The 20,545-nt window shown below is 40.4% G+C and overlaps 1 protein-coding gene across 1 annotated transcript; it reads left to right on the top strand.

Annotated features, from left to right (window-relative positions):
- Window positions 1-377: 377 nt before the first annotated feature.
- Window positions 378-1,156, top strand: LOC112029462 (uncharacterized). The gene has a single exon (XM_024062147.2). It carries the CDS (start codon window positions 398-400, stop codon window positions 998-1,000), a length of 603 nt encoding a protein of 200 aa, XP_023917915.2. The 5' UTR covers window positions 378-397; the 3' UTR covers window positions 1,001-1,156.
- The last annotated feature ends 19,389 nt before the right edge of the window (window positions 1,157-20,545 follow it).

Below are 20,545 nucleotides of genomic sequence, written 5' to 3'. Positions count from 1 at the left end.
TTTGTTGTGATTGTGAGTATCCAACGGTCCATGTACCATGCATCCTAGTATAGAAAAGGTGGGGCCATAACATCTTAAAAAACCCCGTGATGGAGTTTTAGATTGCAAGGAAAGGGATACTTGTGTCGGCTGGTCATGGCCTCACAAGAAACCCCCAAGAAATACCCTTCTCACAGTTACCTCATAATTTATGTTCTCAAAACAATCTTCTAATATTCCATGTAATATCAGTCTTTGAGTCTTTCTTTTAATCCATCCACCATCTTTCTTTGGAGAAAGTATAGCAAGCTTTGTTCAATTATCAATGGGGAATTGTGTGTTTAAAGGGTTTGGAGGAATGGAAGAGATGGTGAAGGTAATAACCTCAAGTGTTATAGCAAGCTTTGTTCAATTATCAATGGGGAATTGTGTGTTTAAAGGGTTTGGAGGAATGGAAGAGATGGTGAAGGTAATAACCTCAAGTGGTGGCATCATGGAACTCTACGCACCCATCACCGTAGAGTGCATAACAAACGAGTTCCCAGGCCACGCCATATTCCGAAGCCGAGACCTCTTTGCACAGCCACTTCTCCACAACGAAGAACTCCATGTGGGACAACTATACTATCTCCTCCCTCTCAACCCGTACAAACCCAACAACACCAACGCCAAGCAATCTGACACATCCATCAACAACAACATGTCTTCTTCTTCGTCTATCAATGTAACCACGCCGTACCGCATGTCTTCATGCGATAACCAAGGGATCATGAAGCGGTTCTCGGACCCAGAAGTTGTACCTAGGTATAATAGCAGTGGGGTGTGGAAGGTGAAGCTGGTGATTAGCCCTGAGCAGTTGTCTGAGATTTTGTCACAGGAGTCTCGCACTGAGGCGTTGATAGAGAGCGTACGGACGGTGGCGAAGTGCGGAAACGGGGTCCCGTCGGCGGCTAACTCCGACCAGTGGAGCGTGTCCAGTAGTTGGAAGGGATCGTCGGAGAAGTATGGTTTAGATACATAGTGCAAAAAAAAAAAAGACAACTTTCATTTCTCTGCTTTTTCTAGCTTTTTTATTTATTTATTTTCCCCTTGGGTTATATTATTAGTATTACTGTTTCAGATAGTGCCATCAGCTATGCATGTGAAAAGTAAATAAATTCTTTTCTAATGTTCATAATTGTTTCATGAATTTAATTTTTGGTAGCAACCGGATGAAGCTTTAATTATGACAAATTAATTCTGTTAGAATTATGCTATCATAGTTTCTCCAAAAAAAAATTTATAATATCATAGCTAGGCTCAAACCAATTATAAGAATCAATCATAATTAATCACTGATAATTACATGTAGCTATTCCTAATCATAAGAATGTATATTAACCATTGAAAAGTAGTGATGGCGTGATCTTTTAATCTGAAGGTCTAACATAAGAACTAGATATTTCGTTTTGATTGTTAAGACTTATGATTTTGTTTTTACTTAAGATCTTATTTATCCAACGGTTAAAATGTTGATTTTGCCCTTTCATTGTAAAATTATGTTTTTGCCGATAATGTAAGGTTAAACAACAATTTCAAAATGGGGTATCAATTATATCCCCCTTTGCCAAATTCAAAAGTTGACCATAATTTATAGTATATTTTAAAAATTTTAACAATTTTTGACTGAAAAATTATGTGACCATCATGTGACTACATTAAGAAGATTCATGCCCTAACAGATTTGTAACTCTGCTCATGTAATGATCATGTGATTTATTTTCATCTAAAAAAGCTAACAAAAGTTAATCACATGGGTCAATTTGGTGAATATAAAAATCTCAAGAGTTAAAAGGAATAATTAAAGTCCTAGAAGGTGTTTTTGCATTTAGACCTTGTTTATTTATTATTTATTATTATTATTTCCCAAAGTTTGTACTAATCTAAAAACACACACACACATATATATATGAGTTGGGTTCAAATTACACTTGGTGTAACTTTAACTAATGTTAGACCACTCAATAACTTGTTATTAAATTAATCTTTTGAAAATCTAACCATTCAATTACATGTTTTATAAGTTCTTAACATGTATACTAATTTTCATATTAATCAGATGTTATTTACCATTTGATCCATAAACTCATTTTTTATGCATTATTTTAAACTACAAAAACTTGAATTTTAACAATTGATTGATGACATGACTATTAATCTTTGATCACCTTAAAATTTTGTAAGCATGGAGAATATATGAAGATAATGTAATCTAACGGTGGATTTGTCAATATTTGCATCTAATTAAAAAATATTGAGTAGTGTAACATTACTTAAAGTTACGCTAGGTATAACTTGAACTCAAATCTCTCTCTCTCTCTCTCTCTCTCTCTCTCTCTCTCTCTCTCTATATATATATATATATATATATAAGAAAGCTAAGAAAGCCCTCATTCTAATCATCCATATAACTGAATAACAATGAAAAATCTAGGCCTAAATATGTTAAATATGAAACCTAAACTAGGCATCTTGCATAATAACTATAAATTGAAATTGTTAAGAGTCAATCATATTGTTTCACTAACAATTTTGATGTTTTCAACGAAGATGTTATTGACTCAAATTTCCTCTCCCCAACTTTTGAATTGTCAAAAAATATATATTTAAATTGAAACTAACATGCAACATTAACAACAATCATATAATTCTCAAAATATTCAAGAAGGCTTGAACAAGACACCATAAACATAACTTTCCATCATCCAACTCATGACAAACAAAAGTTTCAAATCAAATTTAGATGTTACGTATAGTTTGCCTAGTTACCTAATTTCTTTGCAAGCTTGACTTAATTTCTAAAGTAGGAACTAGGAACTAGTTACCTATTTTTTTTCAAGCTTGAATAATTTCTAAACAAGGAAAAATATAAGAAGAATAATGGGAAAGAAAGAGGAAAAATTTTAGAAAACCCCTAGTTTTACCCTTCTCTCTGAAAAAGAATCATTCTTCAGAAAATCCTCCTACATTCTTTTACAAGAAGCATGCCTTCTATGAACAATTAGGATTTTTATTTTAATCTAATGTCCAAATAAATCCCGGATGTTTCGGATAGTTATGGTCAATTTTTAGACTTTTATAAAATCTTTTGGACCGCAAAAATCCCCCTAAATTGTAGGAAAATGATATCTAGCCAAAAACGTCAACTCATCCCTATTTGGGGAAGATTATGTGAAAATTTCATGATTTTCAGTTTGAATTAGTGATCATAGGTCTAAACCAACAATCATCATCGTGCATCATTGTTGTGATAGTTACTCCACAAGTCCAAGTTCTTGTCGGATGGGGGTGGGGGGTAAGGGCACCGAAGATTTTTTTTTTTTGAGAAAAAGGGGTGCTGGAGTTTGAGTCTTTAAAAAGTAGTTTTACACACATATATACACTTGTATTAAACTAAAGTAGGATTTCTATCTACAAAATCCAGCAATTACCGGTTTTTGAAACTAAAGATTGTTGGTTAAATTGGCCACCTATGTAACGCAGGTCAACCCATGTTTTTTTTTTTTTGGTTGGGGGAAAATCCAATTTTCTTGTCTCCATCTATTTTAGCCTTTCAAATCTCACTTTTTCTCTCAAATAGGTTCTTCTCTTTATTTCTCAATATTTCTTCACAATATTATCTTCTACGACAACTGGAGTCCAGTGAGGGCCCTTACCTTTTCTTTTTTCCTCTTCAACTCATCATCTCTTTTCAAACCTTTGGTCTTGCTTTAGTAGTTAAAGGAGAAAAATATATGTTTCTATATATTTCTTCACCAGGAAAGACACCTACGATTTCACATTGCAATCAGCTGTCATATATGAACCTTGACGAAAACCTTTTCATCAAAAACCCCGAATTACTAAGGCAATCTCAGTTATTACAAATTATGGATATCGATCTAGGTTGAGAATAATTTGATAATTATGGGGTGGGGGGTAAGGGCACCGAAGATTTTTTTTTTTTTTTTTTTTTGAGAAAAAGGGATGCTGTAGTTTGAGTCTTCAAAAAATAGTTTCACACACATATATACACTTGTATTAAACTAAAGTAGGATTTCTATCTACAAAATCCAGCAATTACCAGTTTTTGAAACTAAAGATTGTTGGTTAAATTGGCCACCTATGTAACGCAGGTCAACCCATGTTTTTTTTTTTTTGGTTGGGGAAAATCCAATTTTCTTGTCTCCATCTATTTTAGCCTTTCAAATCTCACTTTTTCTCTCAAATAGGTTCTTCTCTTTATTTTTCAATATTTCTTCACAATATTATCTTCTACGACAACTGGAGTCCAGTGAGGGCCCTTACCTTTTCTTTTTTCCTCTTCAACTCATCATCTCTTTTCAAACCTTTGGTCTTGCTTTAGTAGTTAAAGGAGAAAAATATATGTTTCTATATATTTCTTCACCAGGAAAGACACCTACGATTTCACATTGCAATCAGCTGTCATATATGAACCTTGACGAAAACCTTTTCATCAAAAACCCCGAATTACTAAGGCAATCTCAGTTATTACAAATTATGGATATCGATCTAGGTTGAGAATAATTTGATAATTATGTTTTTGGTATAGAAGTGAATGTTTTGTACGTGTGATGGGCCTTTTTAGACAAGTAACTCCTATAGTGTGTGTATTCTAATAAATTCATAATTTTTTCCCTTTTCCACACTTTTTTTTTTCTTACTAGTTCCTGGCTTCACTAGGTATTTTAGTTATTGCATTTTGCTTAGTCTGTTTAATTTTGATTTATCCAACATGTTTGATTTTGTTTATCTTAGTTTTGATTTGCACTCAAAATTGGTTCTAAGAATAAAGGTTATAGAATAATCATAGTTATAAAACTTAATTATATTTCTTTATTGAATCATCTATTCTATTAATAAGAGGATTTCCCTATTTCGTCTTCAATTTTTGGTGTACCAAAATATCCTCATATAAATTTTGAAATAACATACCCTTTAGTTTGATTTTTCCTACAAAAAATGCAAAAAATGTTGAAACGGTGATACTATCTCACGTACAAAATGAAAAAGAAAAAAGAAAAAAGAAAAACCTTATGGCTTGAATCCAATTACCTTTTGGGCTGGGGATTCAAATCCAACACTTACATATATATATATATATATATATATATATATGTGGGGTCTGAAAGTCTGATAGCCTCGGCCTATTTTACACCTGGCCCAAGGCTCATGCTGAGGATGGAGAATCGCCCGAGGACATTGTATAGAGGCTTGAGCTGTAGGGACCCCACCGAGGATGACTCTGTCCTTGGTAGACCGAGGACAACACCAAGTGGGGGAACAAGCCCAGGACAGGTTGTCACCTCCACAATAAATGCGCTCACTTAATCCTCTAACCGCACTAATGGAGATGTGACTCCTGAACAGGGCAACCTTGGCCACTACAAATCACATGATTACTAATAACACAGCTGATGGGACGGACGGTCAGAAGGGAAGCGCATGGATAATCAACAGGTGGAAGAAAGAGATGGTGAAAAGAGGGCTATATAAGGGGAACCAACAGAACAGTGAAAAGAGACCTCGAGTAGGATCCTTGGATCGATGCCGAGGAGAAACCTTGATGAGTAACCTTAGTGTGCCGGCCTTCAACGGGTGGAAGTCCTGTTTTGGGCGTTGTCCGTTTGTTAGGGCCTAGTTCTTGAACCAACCCTCTAAAAATGTATTTGTGGGGCCTGAAAGTCTGATAGCCTCGGCCCATTTTACACCCGGCCCAAGGCCCATGCCGAAGATGGAGAATCGCCCGAGGACGTTGTATAAAGGCCTGAGCTGTAGGGACCTCGTCGAGGATGACCCTGTCCTCGGTGGACTGAGGACAATACCAAGTGGGGGAACAAGCCCAGGACAGGTTGTCACCTCCATAATAAATGCGCTTACCTAATCCTCTGACCGCACTAATGGAGATGTGACTCCTTAATAGGGTAACCTTGGCCACTACAAATCACATGATTACTGATAACACAGCTGATGGGAAGGACGGTCAGAAGAGAAGCACATGGATGATTAACAGGTGGAAGAAAGAGATGGTGAAAATAGGGCTATATAAGGGGAACCAATAGAACAGTGAAAAGGGACCTTGAGCAGGATCCTCGGATCGATGCCGAGGAGAAACCTTGATGAGTAACCTTAGTGTGCCGGCCTTCAACGGGTGGAAGTCCTGTTTTGAGCGTTGTCTGTTTGTGAGGGCCTAGTTCTTGAACCCACCCTCTAAAAATGTATTGTTTGGGCTTATGAGATGAATTTCCTTTTGATTTATAAGGGCTTTTTCAAATTGAGTCCCTGCAATTGGTGCTATCTGTGGGAAAGAACTAGGGCGTTAGCAGGCGCAACGACTAGTGATTTCCACCGTTGGGGGCTTGCGCAAGGTACCCCGACTTCAAAAAAAAAATAGAACGAAGTAACAACCAACAATAATGCTTTAGCACAAGATATGATCATTGTAGGAAAGTAAAAGATTCAGAGAATAGGAAAACGAAACAAACATCACAACGTTTTATTAATCGAAAAGTAAATACAAGATACAAACAGAAGCTCAAACAGGCGTGTTTTAAACCTAATTCTACAAACAGAGGCCCAGACGAGACTGTTTTAAAACTAACTTTAGGGAAGGGGGCTGAGACAGGCTTGTTTTAAGGCTACCAACAACCCCCGGGCCGGTGCGGATGGTGCCGGCAAGAAGAGAGGAGCAGATGCATGGGCGCCTGACGACCCCTCCCCATGATGTTCCCTTGATTCTCTCCCAGCCCCACTTTGGTTAGCCGTTAGAGACGGCAACACCCGGGCACCGGACATGACGTCACCTTGCGAGCCTCTATCGATGGATAGGCCAGGCGCGAGTCACTGCCAGTCTGAAGGGCAGGTATGGGTGCGCCCTGGGGAATAGCATTACGTACTTCAGGGACCTCCCTCCTGACCGCCATGCATGACACCATCGAGATGACATCCAAACTCTGCTGCGTCGGAAGTTCGATGTGGGCTACAGCCACAACGACTCTCGGTTGAGGGAGGAGGACCCTTGGCCTATGTGCCCTCACTCCCATCCAAGGCCGCCCCATTTCTCCAAACTTTTGTCACAATCCTGGCAGGGTTATTGAAGGGGCTCGGAGAGCTGAAGGGACGTGTTTTCTATTTCGTTAGAGGGTTCATGGAGTGTAGAAGGACATTTCCCCCCGGAGAGCCTTATATAGAGTATGGAGGTTGATGGGAATTAATCTACATAGAATTCGAGGAAAAGGTTATCAACGGCATTAATCCTGATTAAATTCCAAGATGGTCGTAGACCGCTGGATCTGCATCAATCCATGAGAATATTAATGAGGGCACGCCTTACGCATCGAAACGTCAGGCACAGAATGCGAACAGTCAGGAGACGCCTCGTAACTGAGGAAGGCGGAAGCTTAAACTGAAGGCGGGGTTACTGCCACATGTAAAGTTAGAAGTCCGAACCACCCCTGCCTAGGGCACCGCGAGGTCAAGAATCCGGCCCAAGGATGGCCCACTTCTAGTGAGGCAGGGCCGAGCCCGTCATCATGACAAAAATAAGATTCCAAGCGTAGAGAACAAACTCCTTCATCCCATACAGAAGTGTTAGACAAAACCAAGGCCTTGCATGGTCCTCGGACTTAAGCTTATGGGGAAACTAGTTACTCCAAAAAGATTCTAAGTGTTAGACAGAACCAAGGCCTTGCATGGTCCTCAGACTCAAGCCTATGGGGAAACTAACTACTCCAAAAAGATTCTAAGTGTTAGACAGAACCAAGGCCTTGCATGGCCCTCGGACTAAAGCCTATGGGAAAACTAACTACTCCAAAAAGATTCTAAGTGTTAGACAGAACCAAGGCCTTGCATGGCCCTCGGACTCAAGCCTATGGGGAAACTAGCTACTTCAAAAAGATTCTAAGTGTTAGACAGAACCAAGGCCTTGCATGGTACTCGGACTCAAGCCTGTGGGGAAACTAGCTACTCCAAAAAGATTCTAAGTGGTAGACAGAATCAAGGCCTTGCATGGTCCTCGGACTCAAGCCCATGGGGAAACTAACTACTCCAAAAAGATTCTAAGTGTTAGACAGAACCAAGGCCTTGCATGGTCCTTGGACTAAAGCCAATGAGGAAACTAGCTACTCCAAAAAGATTCTAAGTGTTAGACAAAACCAAAGCCTTGCATGGTCCTCGGACTCAAGCCTATTGGGAAACTAACTAGTCCAAAAAGATTCTAAGTGTTAGATAGAACCAAGACCTTGCATGGTCCTCGGACTCAAGCCTATAGGGAAACTAATTACTCCAAAAAGATTTTAAGTGTTAGACAGAACCAAGACCTTGCATGGTCCTCGGACTCAAGCCTATGGGGAAACTAACTATATTAAAAAGATTCTAAGTGTTAGACAGAACCAAGGCCTTCCGTGGTCCTCGGACTCAAGCCTATAGGGAAACTAACTACTTCAAAAAGATTTTAAGCATCAGATAAAACCGAGTTGTGGTATGGTCCAAGGACTCAAACCTAAGGGAAAGCTAGTTACTTGCAGAAGAACAAAAGCATCAGATAAAACCGAGTTATGGTATGGTCCTCGGATTCAAACTTGAGGGAAAGCTAATTGCTTCACGAAACTAAGTCCAGAACAGAACCAAGGTATTAAGCGAAACATTAAAGTATAACAAGTAAAAGGGAGTATCAATCAAAGAACTAAAAGTGAACTACTAAATATGTATTTCAAATAGAAAGTATGTAATTCTGTTACAATGTTGCCAAGGAAAAAAGCGAAATGAAATGAAAAAGAAAACAAATAGGAGTGTCCACACGATCAAAACAGGGTAGTCCAACGTGATGGCTTACTCCCCCAAATCGGTGGACAGCTTGTCTTGAGGAGCCTGTTGGACAACTTTGACTCACACCTCGGGACCTTGCCTCCAAGGGGCTACTTCAAAGGATCCTTCCCCGGCAAGAGGGATTTGAAGGACAACGAGTGTGGCTTGGGGATCAACAGGCGGCTTCACCACACCTTGGGGCACTTCTTGACCATCAGTTCCCATCCCCTTTGACGCTTCATGGAGTTCAGCCCCCTCGACAAGTCTGTCAGCTGAAGATGCGTTCTTGGCAGTTTTAGTTTGACTTTCATCTGCCGCTGGCAAAGCGGACTCCGCCTCAGAAGTAACAGGAATAACCTTGCGAATTGCAGGGGGTAATATACTCTCTCCGCTTTCCTAAGGTCGGATGAGGCATTAACCTCTGCTTGGTTGAGGGCTTTATTTCAGGTCTGGGAACAGAAGCGCCTGTACACTTCAGGAATTTGAGCCTTAAGGGTAGCTTCAGTTTTAGCCACCCCCTCATTGAAGGCTTCTTCCTCCGCTTGTTCTACGAAACACTCGGTGTCTATTCTTGCAAACACGACTTCTTTTTTGGCCCTCACGGCCTCGTCCCTAGCGTACTCGGCAATACCTTTCGCCCCAATCGCCTTGGACAACTTTTGCTTTAGGTCGGCGACGTCCTCTTGAGTAGCCAGCAATTAGCCCTCGACGTCCTGCAAATGCTTTGTTTGATCCTCGGCTTGTTTCGTAGCAGCGGCTAGGTCAAAAGCCGCGCTATCTCTAGCCCTTGTCATCTCCTCCAAACTGTCAATCACCTTCTTGAGATCTGCTTCAGATCTCTTAAGGGTACTCGCAGCCTTTAGGAACTTGTCACGCTCCTTCCCCAGAGCGTTACTTTGGATGTTGGCCTCCTCGTCTAACCTGAAAATAGCCTGGATAGCCTGCCAACCAAAACAAGTACGCCATTAAGGGGAAGGGAGGTGCTAGGCAATAAAATTCAAACAAAATAGACAAGTACCAAAGGTCCTACCATGCCCAAGTATCTCTTAAGGTCGTAGGCAACCTCTTGTCGCCTCATGCTCCCAAGCTCAGCCATGTCGACGGGAAAGAGAAGGGACCTCTCAAGGGCATTGGTTACGCGAGCCCCCTCGCCTCCTCGAAAATCCCAGAGAGTAGCATCATCCATTAAAGGTTGCCCATGAAGCATGGAAACGGGCAGCCAGGCCTAAGGCTCGGACTGCTGAACGATTTCTTGTCATTTACACTAACCACCAAGCCTTAATTGTTTAGAAGGATGGCAGGCTCCACCTTCCTTGGGAGAAGAGTGAGATCTGCCCCCATCTACTGGGTCTTTGCTCGTAGAGGGCCTCTTTCTTTTTGGATCAGAGGACTCAAGCCGAGAGTGCAAGATTGGAGGGATGGAGGACGACCTGGTCTGCGTAGGCAAAGGCTTGAGCAAAGGTAGAGGGGGTTTGGGTTGTGACTCCCTCGGCACACCTTTCTTAGACTTGCCCTCAAGCAGGTTAAGAAGGCTAGTTTGGGGCTGTTTCTTGGAACCCATCTCCGTCTGAATACCAACCCTTAGGGGCTGAAAATCGGCTTCGGACAAATGGGGTCTCCCAAATCACCAGAAGGATCCTCAGACTGATTGGCTCGGTCAAATACACCAAATTCGTCTTCAGATGAGCTTAGTTCGACCATTTCTTCCCCCTTCTCCGAGCTCCCTTCTTCGGCCTGTGTTGCTTGATGGGATGAGGAAGAACCTGCCAACGGGATGCCCTCTGGAATGGAAGTTCTTTCGAAAAATGAAAACCCATCCTCTACCACGGTGATTTGCCTAAGCTGAGGATCACGAGCCCTGATAACATGCTTTGGGACCGGAAATGACTTCTGGGCCAAATTACATTCGAGGATTTTATGGGCAGCTCTGACCTGATTATCGGTCTCGTTCAAAAAGAGCTCCACCCTAAGAATGGCTTTCAGGTCCTGCTTGTTGACCAGGTGAAAATAACGCGCGAAGGCGTGTGGATCTGCAAGAAGAGGAACAAAACTTCTATAATCAATCAAACAAAGAAGATACATGACAAAAAAAGAAGAAGAAAAGAAGTTAGATCATCTCCTACTTCAAGTACCCTACTTGGCTCTCCCTCTACTGTCGGGCAGTGGAGACTGTCGTGCCACTCCCCTGACACAATGAGAAAATCTTGAGTCAACCCCTTACTAGAATTGGGGAGGCACTGGATAAGCCGAACCCTATCGTCCCTTGTCTTCATATAGTATGACTTACCCTTCAAGTGCTGAAGATTGTAGCACCAGTTCACATCATGGTGGGTTAATCTTAACCCCATCTTCTCATTCAGGACATCTACGCACCCTAGTATCCTAAACATATTAACGGCGCACTAGGTAGGAGCTAGCCGAAAATGCCTACGGTAACTGCTTATCACTGGCCTTATAGGAATTCTCATGCCTCCCTCTACGAAGGCTACTATGGGAATCACAACTTCGCCCTCGTTCCTTTTAGTGTACCACTCTCCTTCCTCACAATACCTCAAGCCGACATTACAGGGTATCCCATAATCAGCAATAAATTTCTCTATCATCTCTTCAGACTCAACTAACTTCTTAAATTTACCTATCCCTAGTAACGACTCAAAGACCCGAAAGAGAGAGAACAAAAGAGAAAAAGGAATTAGAGAGAAGTTTGTGCTATAGAGAAAAGGAAACTTACATAAATGGGGAGATTCTCCTCGGACAGACTCTTTATGCTAAAAAGGGGCACTGGTCAGTATGGAGATTGGACCAGATTCAGAGTGTGCGCACCGAAGTTCTTGAATGTACAAATAAGGAGATCAAGCGGTTCAAATGAGTATTTATATTCCCAATTAAAATTAACCAGGCAAAATTTCCCGCCCATAAAGGCAGGAAATCCCTACCGATTGATTGCCATCACACTGTTGGACGTGGGGAACATGGAGCCGTAGAAAATTTAATGCAAACGTGCGCCGAATATTGAGGCGCCAGAAATGTCCATTGGGCAGGCAAAAAGACTCCAACACTGACATCGAATGATGTTGGGCGAATCATGAAAAAGGCCTAGGGATATCAAAACCCTCCTCCCCGTCCGAGGATACGGGCAGTAGGATTTTGAGGGGCTATTGTGGGGCCTGAAAGTTTGATAGCCTCGGCCCATTTTACACCCGGCCCAAGGCCCATGCCGAGGATGGAGAATCACCTGAGGACGTTGTATAGAGGCTTGAGCTGTAGGGACCCCGCCGAGGATGACCCTGTTCTCAGTGGATCGAGGACAACACCAAGTGGGGGAACAAGCCCAGGACAGGTTGTCACCTCCACAATAAATGCGCTCACCTAATCCTCTGACCGCACTAATGGAGGTGTGACTCCTAAACAGGGCAACCTTGGCCACTACAAATCACATGATTACTGATAACACAACTGATGGGACGGATGGTCAGAAGGGAAGCGCATGGATGATCAACAGGTGGAAGAAAGAGATGGTGAAAAGAGGGCTATATAAAGGGAACCAACAGAACAGTGAAAAGAGACCACGAGCAGGATCCTCGGATCGACGCCGAGGAGAAACCTTGATGAGTAACCTTAGTGTGCCGGCTTTCAACGGGTGGAAGTCCTATTTTGGGCGTTGTCCGTTTGTTAGAGCCTAATTCTTGAACCCACCCTCTAAAAATGTATTGTTTGGGCTTATGGGATGAATTTCCTTTTGATTTATAAGGGCTTTTCCAAATTGAGTCCCTACAATATATATATAAAATTACTTCTTCCAAAAAAAATCCATTACCTCACATAAAAACTATTCATTCTTATCCTGAAATTTCTATGGTTTTTTTTTTTAAAAAAAAAATTCTTTAAAACATTCCAAAATTTTTGTTATTTAAATTCTATACAGTTATCACAAATCTCTATCCATCTACACTAACATATATCATTTTTCTTTTGTTCAAATCTCAATTTTTTTTTACTTATCACAATTCTTATCCTAATCAATAAATTCAAATATTCTATTGGATTTTAACTTCTTACAGTTCTCTATTTCATTTTTAAACATTATTCCATATTACTTTACCTCATTCTTTAAAAATAAAAAATAAATAAACATGGTTATTTAATTTATATATCACTTTTAAGCATTATAACACCAAACCAAAAAAAACAAAAATAAAAAATAAAGAATGAGTATTATGATGAATCTAGTTTTATATACTGAAGTTATATTAAAATTCTGTAGTGTAGAAATATAAAAACTCAGTCTATTCCTCTTTATAAACCCAACCTAAATAATTTTTCTTTAGAACCCACCAGCCCAAACCGATCAACCTTTTAGTCCAATAACCCAAGCCCATTTAAACCCTTAAAGCCATTAGGCTTAAACCTAGTTCAAAACCAAGTCCAGTGGCCTAAGCCTAACCTAACTTAACCAGTTATTTAGCATTACCCATTTATCATCCGTTCTAACTTTTGCCTTGATTTTCTCTATCTCCAAACAAATGTATAAAACAAACAAAGTATTTGAATATTCAACATATTCTCTTTTTTTGTTGCTATCAAAATCTCTGAGATTTTGTTGAACAATTTCAACTCAAAATTAAAACAAGAAAAACAGCATAGGCATTTTTTGACGCAAACTTAAAATTTTAAAGATTAAAATAAAACATTTTTGAAGGAGATGGACTATTTTGGGACACGAGGAAAAATGATTTTTAGTGTAAGTAATCGGTAATTTATGCAATGCACAAGAAATATTAATAAAATATGAATATTTATTTTATTTGTATAAATATAAAATTGATAATTATGATGGTTATTAATAGATATTGATTAAGATTGTGTTTATATATAAAATTATCTATTCTACAATTTCAGGAAAATATGATGTGTTAATATTCTAATGAAATATTTAAATATGAATTAGAATTTATATTTAATTATAAATATATATTAGAATACTAATATATACAATTGTTGGGTCTTTAAAGATTATATGGCACAATTTTAAAAGGTCAATGTAGGGGTGTTGGGCCCAGCAATATATATCTATGTATCTATTGGGCCGGATGCCCAATTTGAGGACATGAAGTAGTCCACGAAGGGGTGAACATTATCAGGGGAGTCCGTGTTAGTAAGTGAAGATGTTAGTTTTGTTCATAAGGGTCCATGAGGGTGGTCTGAGGATAAATACCTCCTCAATTGAGCAAAGCTGAGGTCTGAAAAGGTGGTCTGCCATCCAGGGCAACATTCTAGGAGATTCTATTGATATGGATAAGTATCACAGAGGTGCAGGATAGAGGGAAGTCGTAAAATATCTAAAGAGAAAGCTGCTACAACCGTATTGAATGCTTTGTAGCTAACTCTCTGGCCGCATTAATGAGGAAGTGATACCTGAACAGTAATTTTCAGCCTTATAGCTACTACCAGAGACTTCAGGAAGGTACTGATAGGACAAGGATCAACACCAGCAATCTACTCTACATGTGGAGGGTAGAAATGAAAGAAGGAAGATAGTATAAAACAGAAAGAAGACCCTGAAGGAAAGAGATCGGAGAGTTAAGAGAAAAACATTATAGTAATCAAGAGTTGAACTTGTAATCAAACTTGAGAGAAATATATAAGAATTGATCTTCTCGGATTGTGCCGAGGACGATTTTCTTTAGATTAAATCAGTCTATCTTCATTTTCTTGTCATCTGGTCCACTTTATTTGTTGTCTAATTCACTAAAACCTAGTTTTCCAACCCACTTTCTACAAATTCATTGTATTGGGCTCTTTGGGCCTAAGTTCATCAATCCTTTGGGCTTGGGAGCCAAATTGTGTCTTTACAATTGGCGCCATCTGTGGGGAATTCTGGTGTTGTGGTGAGTTTAATGTTTAAATATGGTAGGATCAGGTCCACACCAGGAGGAATCTATAGGGTTTCGACGTCAAGATCATTTACTCCATCTTGAACGAAGAAGGGACCGGGAGGGAAGTATGCATACCACCCATACTAGTAGAAGCCAATCTCAAACTAGGACTCACATCTCTTATGAGGAAAATGCTAGGAACATGCAACTAAAGATTGATCATTTGCTGAGGAAGTTGTGTCGCGAATGTCGGAGGAAACCTCCCTCAAGGTCTGTTTCTTCTTCTAGTGAGGAAGGAGATGGCAGTTATAGGCCCAGATCAAGGACTCCCCCTAGTGAGTCTTTCTTAGGTGATGAGGATTACCACCATAGGCACAAAAGTAAAAATCCATCTTGGAAAGGTCTGGGAAACGACGCCATGAGTAAAGCATTGAACCAAATTTCCAAATCACCTTTCACACGCAGGATTGAAGAAGGAAGACTTCTTCGGCGTTTCACTCAGCCAACGTTTACCATGTACAATGGTCGTACATACCTTGTGGAATATGTAAACCACTTCAACCAGAGAATGGTAGTGCACTCAAAGAATGAGACCTTGATGTGTAAGGTATTCCTATCTAACTTGGGGCTTGTGGCGATGAGGTGGTTTGATGGCTTAGGTGTAGGTTCTATTGATTCCTTTAAGGAGCTTACTTGGGCGTTTGGATCTTGTTTTATTACATGCAATAGGGTTCTTCGGCCCTAAGATTCCCTATTGTCCATGTCCATGCTAGAAAGGGAGACCCTGAAAACGTACTCGAACAAATACTAGGAGATGTTTAATGAGATTGATGGGGACTTTGATGACGTGGCTATAAGGACTTTCAAGGTTAGTCTGCCTGCTGAGCATGATTTGAGAAAGTCCTTGACCAAGAAGCCGGTAAGGAGTGTACGTTAGCTTATGGACCATATTGACGAATACAAGCGGGTTAAGGAAGACCAGTACTAAGGGAAAGGAAATGCTAAGGTTATCCCTTAGGATAAGAGGGATTTCAGGTCAGACAGATACAATAATAACAGATCCTGAAGGGATTTTACTGGGCAATCTAGGTCTATGGCTCCTCAGGTAGTTAACACGGTATTCCGAGAGCTAGTACATCAAGTCTTGGAAAAGATCAAGAATGAGCCATACTTCAAATGGCCAAACAAGATGGGAGGAGGCCCTATGAGGCATAACCAAAGTCTTCATTGCCAGTACCACCAGGAACGATGACATACCACCAAGGACTATAGAACTTTGTGGAATCATCTGGAGTAATTGGTTAGAGATGGAAGGTTAAAATAGTTTTTGTATTGGCCTAATGGGCAATGAGACCAAGCAAGGTCGGGGGCTCAGAGGAATGGTTCTTCATGGCCCCCTTTGGGCATAATTAATGTCATCTTTGTTGCTCCTAGGAGAACTGGTTCTCATCCCTCCAAGGTGATGTTTGTAGCTCAGCCACTTGTTGAGAACTCTAATATTGAGCCAAAGAAAGCTAGAGTAAAGATCAGACCGGCGTTGAGTTTTTCGGATGAAGACAAATTTGGAATTATATAGCCATACGATAATGCTTTAGTGGTCACTCTTAGGATATGAGGGTATGATGTGAAGAAGGTGTTGGTAGACCAGAGCAGCAATGCAGAGATTATGTACCCTGACTTGTATAAGGGGCTAAACTTGAAATTTAAGGATTTGGCAGCTTATAATTCACCTTTGTTAGGCTTTGATAGGAAAGTTGTTATTATAAGGGGCGAGATTAGACTATTCGTTCAAGCAGGTTTAAAGGTGATAGAGGTAGATTTCATTGTAGTGGATGCTTACTCCTCTTACCCTGCCATTGTAGCTAGGCCTTGGCTTCATGCCTTGAGGGCTGTTTCTTCTACCTTGCATTTGAAAGTGAAGTATCCATTCGGGGATCAGGTTGAGAAGTTGATTGGGAGCCAGTTAATGGCTAGACAGTGTTTGGTGGCTACAATTATGCATCAGTTTAAAGTTCAATCATCTGCCTCTGCTGAGAGGGGCTTATAGCAATCAAGGATTTCGGTCCTATCTACGAATTTGGTGTCAGAACAAGCAAAGTGTGAGAAGTTGGAAGAAATTGTTATAGATGGTGATTCGGAGAAGTTTTTTTAGGTCGGAACTCAGCTGCCTCTTCGTGAGAAGGAAGAGCTGCTAGCATTTCTAAGGAGGAATATTGATGTGTTCGCATGGAATGCTTATGAAGCTTCTAGGGTGGATCCAAATTTCATTTGCTATCATTTGAATGTCAACCCAGCTGTCCTCTCTGAGAAGTAACAACCTTGGCACTCATCTAAAGAGCATTCTGATACTATCAAGGAGGAGGTGAACAAACTTAAGGAAGCTAGGGCTATTAAGGAAGCGTTCTACCCTAAGTGGTTGGCTAATACAGTGGTAGTAAAAAAGAAGAATGAGAAGTGGCAGGTGTGCGTGGACTTCATAGATTTAAATAAAGCTTGCCCCAAGAACCCTTTTCCCATGCCTCGAATTAACTAGTTGGTGGATGCCACTGTAGGCCATCATTGGATGAGCTTCCTGGACGCCTTTCAAGGGTACCATTAGATACCTTTAGCTTTGGATGATTAGGAGAAGATAGCTTTTGTCACCCCCATTAGGAATTACCACTACAAGGTGATGCCCTTTGGTCTAAAGAATGCAGGGTCTACTTATCAGAGGATGATGACTAGGATATTTGAGTCACAACAAGGGAAAAATATTGAAAATTTATATAGACGACATGGTGGTCAAGAGTAAGTTGGAATCCGAGCATGTTGGAATCTGAGCATGTTAATGATCTCACGAATATCTTTGAGATCTTGAGGAGACACAAGTTGGGACTTAATGCTTCTAAGTGCTCTTTTGGTGTCGAATTAGAGAAGTTCTTGGGGTACATGGTTACTTACTGTGGAATTGAAGTCAATCTTGATCAAATTAGGGAAATTAACAATTTATAGCCACCTCAGAATCCCAAAGATGTCCAGAAGTTGACAGGGATGACTGTTGCTATAAACCGATTCATTTCTTAGTCAGCAGATAGGTGTAGACATTTCTTTCAGTTGTTAAATAAGTGGAAGTGATTTTAATGGACTGAGGAGTGTGTCTTGGCCTTTCAGTAGTTGAAGGAATATCTTTCTCGACCACCCATTATGTCCAGACCTGAGGTGGATAAGGTTTTGTTTGCTTACATTGCTATGACTTCTAATGTGGTGAGCTTTGTGCTTGTATGGGTTGATGGTGGTATGCAGAGGCTAGTTTATTATGTGAGCAAATCAATGCATGAGGCCGAGTTTCGTTACTTACCATTGGAAAATGCCATTTTGGAAGCGGTGCATGTTACGCGTAAGCTTCCTCACTATTTTCAATCCCACATAGTTGTGGTTTTAACCCAACTTTTGCTTAGATTCCTACTTCAGAGTGTTGATTACACTGGAAGGATTGCCAAATGGGATACGATCCTAGGGGCTTTTGATATCAAGTACATGCCTCGTACCTCTATCAAGGGTCAAGTTCTCATAGACTTGGTTACCGAGTTTGCTGAATCCCCATTAGAAGAAAAAGTTGAGAAACAGAACATGGATGGAAAATTAGTTGGCACGGTCTCCTTACAAGAGCCTTTACTTTGGAAATTACACGTTGATGGTGCAGCAAATCAAAGAGGATCTAAGGTGGGGCTAGTTATAATTTCTCCTGAGAAGATCGTTATTGATAAATCCTTAAGGTTGGGCTTCTCGGCCACCAATAATAAGGCCGAGTATGAGGCTCTATTGGTAGGAAGACTATGGTTTAGAGAATGGAAGGAAATGCAGTGGAGATGTTTTCAAATTCGAGGTTGGTTATAGTCTAGGTAGGGAGAGAGTTGGAAGCCAGAGATCTCATAATGCAAGAATATTTGAATCAGGTTAGACACTTGCAATCAGGATTTGAGTATATCATTTTATTGCAAATCCCTACAAGTAGAAATACACATGCTAACTCTCTTGCCACGCTTGCAAACTCCTCGGCACAAAGTTTACCTTGGGTGATCCTTGTGGAAGACTTGTATAAATCTACTGAAATAAAGAGAAAAATAGTTCATATTCATCAGATTAGGGTGGGTCCTAACTGGATGGACTCTATTGTGCTATTCCTTAAAGAGGACATCTTGCCCAACGGTAAGTTCAAGGTTGACAAAGTACGGAGAAAGGCTCTTCAGTTTTGGCTGTCAGAGGACCAAAGTTGTAAAAATGCTTCTTTTTTGGACCATATTTGCTATGCATACACACTGAAGCAGTTGAACTACTCCTAGAAGAGTTATATGAATGGATTTGTGGAAGGCACACAAGAGGCAGGTCCTTGTTTCACAGGGTCTTCACTCAGGGATATTGGTGGCCAAATATGCAGAGGGAGGCAAAAGAGTATGTGAAGAAATGAGGCCAATGCCAAAGATTTAGCCTAAACATTCATCAATTAGGAAGTGTCCTCAATCCTCTGTCCAACCCTTGGCCTTTTGCTCAATGGGGCTTAGATATTGTAGGGTCTTTCTCTAAAGCAGTAAGGAATAAGATATGGTTGCTAGTCGGCACATATTATTTCACCAGATGGGTTGAAGCTGAACCACTAGCAAATATCAAGAATAGGGATGCTAAGAGATTTACCTAGAAAAATATTATCACTCGGTTTAGAATCCCCCTGTACGCTCATCTCGGACAATAATCTTTAGTTTGATAGCAAAGCATTCAGGAGGTATTGCTGTGACCTAGGCATAACAAATAGATATTCCACCTCGATATATCCATAGGGGAATGGGCAAGCTAAGACTGTGAATAAGTTCATAGTGAGTGGGCTTAAGAAGAGGCTAAATGATGTAAAAGGAAAATGGGTAGAAGAGTTGTCATACGTTCTTTGGATGATGCAAAGGGAAAACGGGTGGAAAAGGTGTCCTCAATCCTCTGTTCAGCCCTTGGCCTTTTGCTCCATGGGGCTTAGATATTATAGGGTCTTTCCCTAAAGCAGCAGGGAATAAGAGATGGTTGCTAGTCGACAAGGATTACTACACCAAATTGGTTGAAGCTGAACCACTAGCAAATATCAGGAAAAAGGGATGCTAAGAGGTTTGTTTGGAAAAATATTTTCACTCTGTTTAGAATCCCCTGTACGCCTATCTCGGATAATAGTCTTCAGTTTGATAGCAAAGCATTCAAGAGGAATTGGTGTAACCTGGGTATAACAAATAGATATTCCACCCCAACATATCCACAGAGGAATGGACAGGCCAAGACGGTTTTTGGACATATCGGACTACACCTCGAAGGTCCACTGGGGAAACCCTATTTTCAATGACCTATGGGGCCGAGACTGTAATTCCTCTCGAGATCGGATTCCCAACATTAAGGACAAGCTTTTTCACTCTGAGCAACAATGATAGCTTGTTAGAAAAGAGCTTAGACTTGATTGAAGAACGAAAAGAAAATGCGATGGTTTAGCTAGCGTACTATCAACACAAGCTCAAGTAAGGGTATGATTCAAATATAAGGTTAAGGTCGCTAGTGCCTAGGGACTTGGTTTTAAGAAAGGTTTTGGGTATTGTAAAGAACTTAGCATGGGGAAAATTAGGACCCAACTAGGAAGGACCATATTGCATCACCTCGGTGGCTGAAATAGGTGTTTATTATCTTGAAGACCTAGATGAAAATGTTATACCACGCCTCTAGAATGTAAATAACTTGTGAATCTATTATTATTAATAAAATTCTTTTCTGCCAAATTTTTACTTATTATATTATTTTTGCACCTCTTACTTAGTTAGATATTAAACAGAACCTTAGTCATG

The sequence above is a fragment of the Quercus suber genome, unplaced genomic scaffold (assembly GCF_002906115.3).
Source record: "Quercus suber isolate HL8 unplaced genomic scaffold, Cork oak 2.0 scaffold_934, whole genome shotgun sequence".
Classification (NCBI taxonomy): Eukaryota; Viridiplantae; Streptophyta; class Magnoliopsida; order Fagales; family Fagaceae; genus Quercus; species Quercus suber.
This window is presented reverse-complemented; position numbering and strand designations above follow the sequence as displayed.

Excerpts from the sequence above, each read along its gene's own strand:
- LOC112029462 (XM_024062147.2), top strand. The coding sequence starts at position 398 with ATGGGGAATTGTGTGTTTAAAGGGTTTGGAGGAATGGAAGAGATGGTG.